The 4,093-nt window shown below is 31.7% G+C and overlaps 1 protein-coding gene across 1 annotated transcript; it reads left to right on the top strand.

The window, feature by feature from the left end:
• Positions 1 to 48: 48 nt before the first annotated feature.
• Positions 49 to 2,253, top strand: LOC112465544. The gene is made up of 2 exons (XM_025033127.1): positions 49 to 404; positions 1,376 to 2,253. Exons 1-2 carry the CDS (start codon positions 84 to 86, stop codon positions 1,385 to 1,387), a joined length of 333 nt encoding a protein of 110 aa, XP_024888895.1. The 5' UTR covers positions 49 to 83; the 3' UTR covers positions 1,388 to 2,253.
• Positions 2,254 to 4,093: the final 1,840 nt, after the last annotated feature.

Genomic DNA, 4,093 nt, shown 5'->3' with positions numbered 1-4,093 from the left:
TTAAGTATGATACATGCATCTATCTACAGTTTGGTGAGCGCCAAACAGATACTGATCGCGAGTGCGGATTAGTTGTAGATGAAATGAGCATAACACCTGGGCATGTTTTTGATCCTTCAACGAACAAAAGGCTTGGCGATGTAACTTTTCCACATACAGAAGGTAAAGCCACGCATGCTCTAGTGTTAATGTTAACTGGGACAGCTTGCAGGTGGAAGCATGTCGTAGGCTATTACTTTACAGGGAATTCATTTGATAGTGAAACTTTAAAAGAAATTATGTTCCAGATCATACACATGTCTGAAGCAATTGGTCTTCGCGTCAATAGTATAACTTCCGACATGGGTTCCGGGAATATGGGGGTATGGAAATCTTGTGGGATAAGCACGGGTCGGTATTCGAAGGTAACTAGTCGCATCGTACACCCATGCGATCCTAACAGATTTTTATATTTCATAGCCGATGTACCGCATTTGCTTAAAAATTTGAAACAATCATTACTCAGTAACAAATTTTTTACCATACCTGAGGAATTTGTTATTAAGTATAATTTACCATCCGATAAGGTCAAAATTGAACATTTCGATGAATTGATTAGGCTACAGGAAGGTCTAGAATTTCTTCTAACGCCTAAATTAGATATAAGGAATAATAATACTTTTAACAAAATGCGAGTGGGCAAAGCGAAGAATATGTTTTGCCCAAACATTAATACTTCGTTTTTATTAGTGGCCGATGAAAACCAAAAACCGGAATATATTACCACTGCATGGTTTGTGAAAAATATATCTAAGTGGTTTTCATATATGACTTCGAGAAATTGTAAAATAGCGCTAGGCAAAAAAAAATGAAGAAATTTACAACGAGAAAATTTCTTTTCTGCGTGAAATGATCAACCTTTTTACTACCATGACAATAGGGAAAAATGAACATTTTAAACCCGTGCAAAGAGGTACGATCATTTCAACAACGTCAGTTATAAATCTCGTGGATTATCTTATAAATAATCGTGAATTTAAATTTGTATTAACTGGTCGATTTACGCAGGATTGTTTGGAAAACCTTTTCTCACAACTGTGTCAAAAAAATGTAATTCCAAATTGTTTACAATTCAAGAACAATTTGAAAATAGTAGCTATGGTAATGTACTTGAAATCAATATCAAAGAGTAATTACGATCAAGATAATAGTGAATTTTTTTCTGGTTTTTTGGATTATTTAAACGACAAATCAAAAATGACTACAAAAACAAATTCGGTTGAATTATCGCCATCTGCTTCAGCTGCTTCAATCATTGATCACATTCCACCATTTGATTATGACAATATAATTGAATACAATAACATAGAGATGAATTGTTTGTACAACCTTGCAGGATACTGTTTGAAAGCTGTTCAACGGTCAACAATTACATGTTGTAAATATATACAATCTGCAGGTTCTAAAGTACCAGTACAGTTTAAATTTTCTAAATTAATACGTTTAAAATGCTACAATACTAATACCCTGCACTTTGTTAATGAGGAAACATTTTGGGTATTCTTAAAATTGGAAAATATTTATCGACATTATCAACGGTATTTTTCAAAAATGCGTGACGTTAATTTGCTAAAATTTTTGTTTGACAAATTTTGTTCCGTTCCAGCAGATCACATCTTGAACTGCCATAATTTGCGCCAAAAATTATTCAAAAGGTTTGCTACGATTAGATTGAAATTTAAAAAGAAACATAGAGCTTCATCATTGCGTTTTTACAATAGTAAATCCATGGCTATGCACTATTCTTTTATGTAAACGGTATAATTGATGATATAGTAACAATAATATTAATGGTGGCTACTTTAATGCATTATTGATATGTATTGATGCTTCATTTGTATCTGAATATACTTCGTATGGTAAAACATAAAATCTTATAGGTTTGCTAACAAAAGTTTATTTTTTATGTCATGTATATAATGCGCTATAGGTACTGCCTAGTTGCAGATTTCTTAACGTATTAGGAATCGGTTTTCCATTACTCTTGTAAAAAAAATTTAATTTAAGAGAAAGTACATAATATGCGATATATTCTGTGTACATGCGTCTTCAGTAATAATATAAATAAACAAGTTAAAAGTGTAGCATGCTATGTATGTGAAGTATATGTGTATTTATCTTACAAAATTATATTTCTTTTTTATATGGAATACGAATATATGTTAACTCTTATAAAGTGTACATACATGGAAATAAATGTCTCAGGATTGTTTACGCGTCATGTTTACGATTCATTTACGCAATGTACTATTTAATCAGATGAGTATTAGATGATGATGTAATTTATTATACACTACAGACATAATTATATTGGCATAAAAATTTTTCTATTTATTATTACTCTTACATACAACCTAATTAATTTGCTTTCTTTATAATAACACGCAAAAGTATTTGACAATATGACTTGAATGACCTTTAATGTTTCGTGGGCCATGTCGTATCCTGATTTTGCAGATTTGTTACTTTAGTACAAAAGATCTATAACTTGTAGATTTCATAAAACATTTCTCGATGTGAAAATATACATAATGTGTCATTATATGTATGTTGATGCGTGATATATACTCTATACTGTGATATAAATTAAAATATATATCTCTCTCAAAAACATATAGTTTTAACATGGATAAAATTATTAATTTTTTATTATTTATTAATGAAAGTTTATACAAAGGTTATGATCTTAGAAGATCGAAATCGACAAAAATACGTTTAATCAGACCACGTATAAATTATTTGGTATTTTTTGATAATAATTATTCTAAAAAAAGATTTGTAATGTTAAAATACAGCTATTCATGAAGTGGTACGTCACGAAGAGGTAGGTTAAATGTGCGCATGCGTCAACCGAGTGAGACGGTGAGCATATTGCTTTCTCACTCGTGTGATTCCACGCATAAATGGCGACCATCCAGTTGTGGCCAGACTCTTATTAGAGGGTCTCTAGGTTGTAATTAACGATTTTTTGGTTATTTCCTGTTCCTATTGCCTGTTGCCTGGCATTGTGCAAAGGGCTTTAACATCGGAATAGAGTTCCTATAAGAATTATAGAAACTCTGCATCGGAACGCACGATGCTGCCATCTATGCGTCGCGCCCGCGACCGGTGAGATCACGGTCGTGAAAATTTCACGGTCGGTCAAGAAAATTTTAACATTTAGACGCACGATTTTTTACTGTGTAACTGCAAATAAACAAATTATTTATCTCCGCGTCGACCGTTATCTGCGACTTCGATGGCTATAAACTAAGTAAAGGAATTTGTTGCTCGGGTCTTTTTATTATTTAAATATTTTACGGACCGTGCCCTATCACACTAAAAAAAAAATTTTTTTATATTTAAAAAGCCTTACTTGAATATTCCTAACAACATATTTACTTAATATAATCACATATTTATTTAGAATTAGATATTTTTACTTAATTCAAGTAAAAATATCTAATTCTAAATAAATATGTGATTATATTAAGTAAATATGTTGTTAGGAGTATTCAAGTAAGGCTTTTTAAATATAAAAAAAAATTTTTTTTCAGTGTGATAGGGCACGGTCCATAGAATATTTAAATAACAAAAAGATGCGAAAAAAAATATACAGAGTGCTCTCTCAAATGGAATAAACGTTTATACCAGAATTTGTTGCTATTTTGTTGCTTTAAGATAGCGTAAAAACATTTTGGAAATATAACGTTGTTTAAGATGTAGTCAATATAGTGCTATTTATTAGGTATTCGGATATACGTATTTTCTATAAAAACGTAAGTGGCGTCCACTGCCGTACTGCCGAGCCAATGCCGGATAAAATTCGGACACTGCCTTAGCAATGCTATGCAATACCTCCTGCACTGCCACTGCCACAAGTCATTATTACCACTCCCCATAATGCCGTCAATATTATAGGCCACTGCTTACTTTTTTCAGTCCACTGCCAAAATTTTGTACACCAATGCCGGCTGTGAATTTCCCGAAGACTTTATATAAACAAATCTTTTTATTTAAATTGATTTTATGTCTCGCAACGATATAAATACATTTTTAATAATTAATTTAAAGT

This window comes from Temnothorax curvispinosus, unplaced genomic scaffold (genome assembly GCF_003070985.1).
Source record: "Temnothorax curvispinosus isolate PA1 unplaced genomic scaffold, ASM307098v1 QBEX01015320.1, whole genome shotgun sequence".
In the NCBI taxonomy this organism is placed as follows: domain Eukaryota; kingdom Metazoa; phylum Arthropoda; class Insecta; order Hymenoptera; family Formicidae; genus Temnothorax; species Temnothorax curvispinosus.
This window is presented reverse-complemented; position numbering and strand designations above follow the sequence as displayed.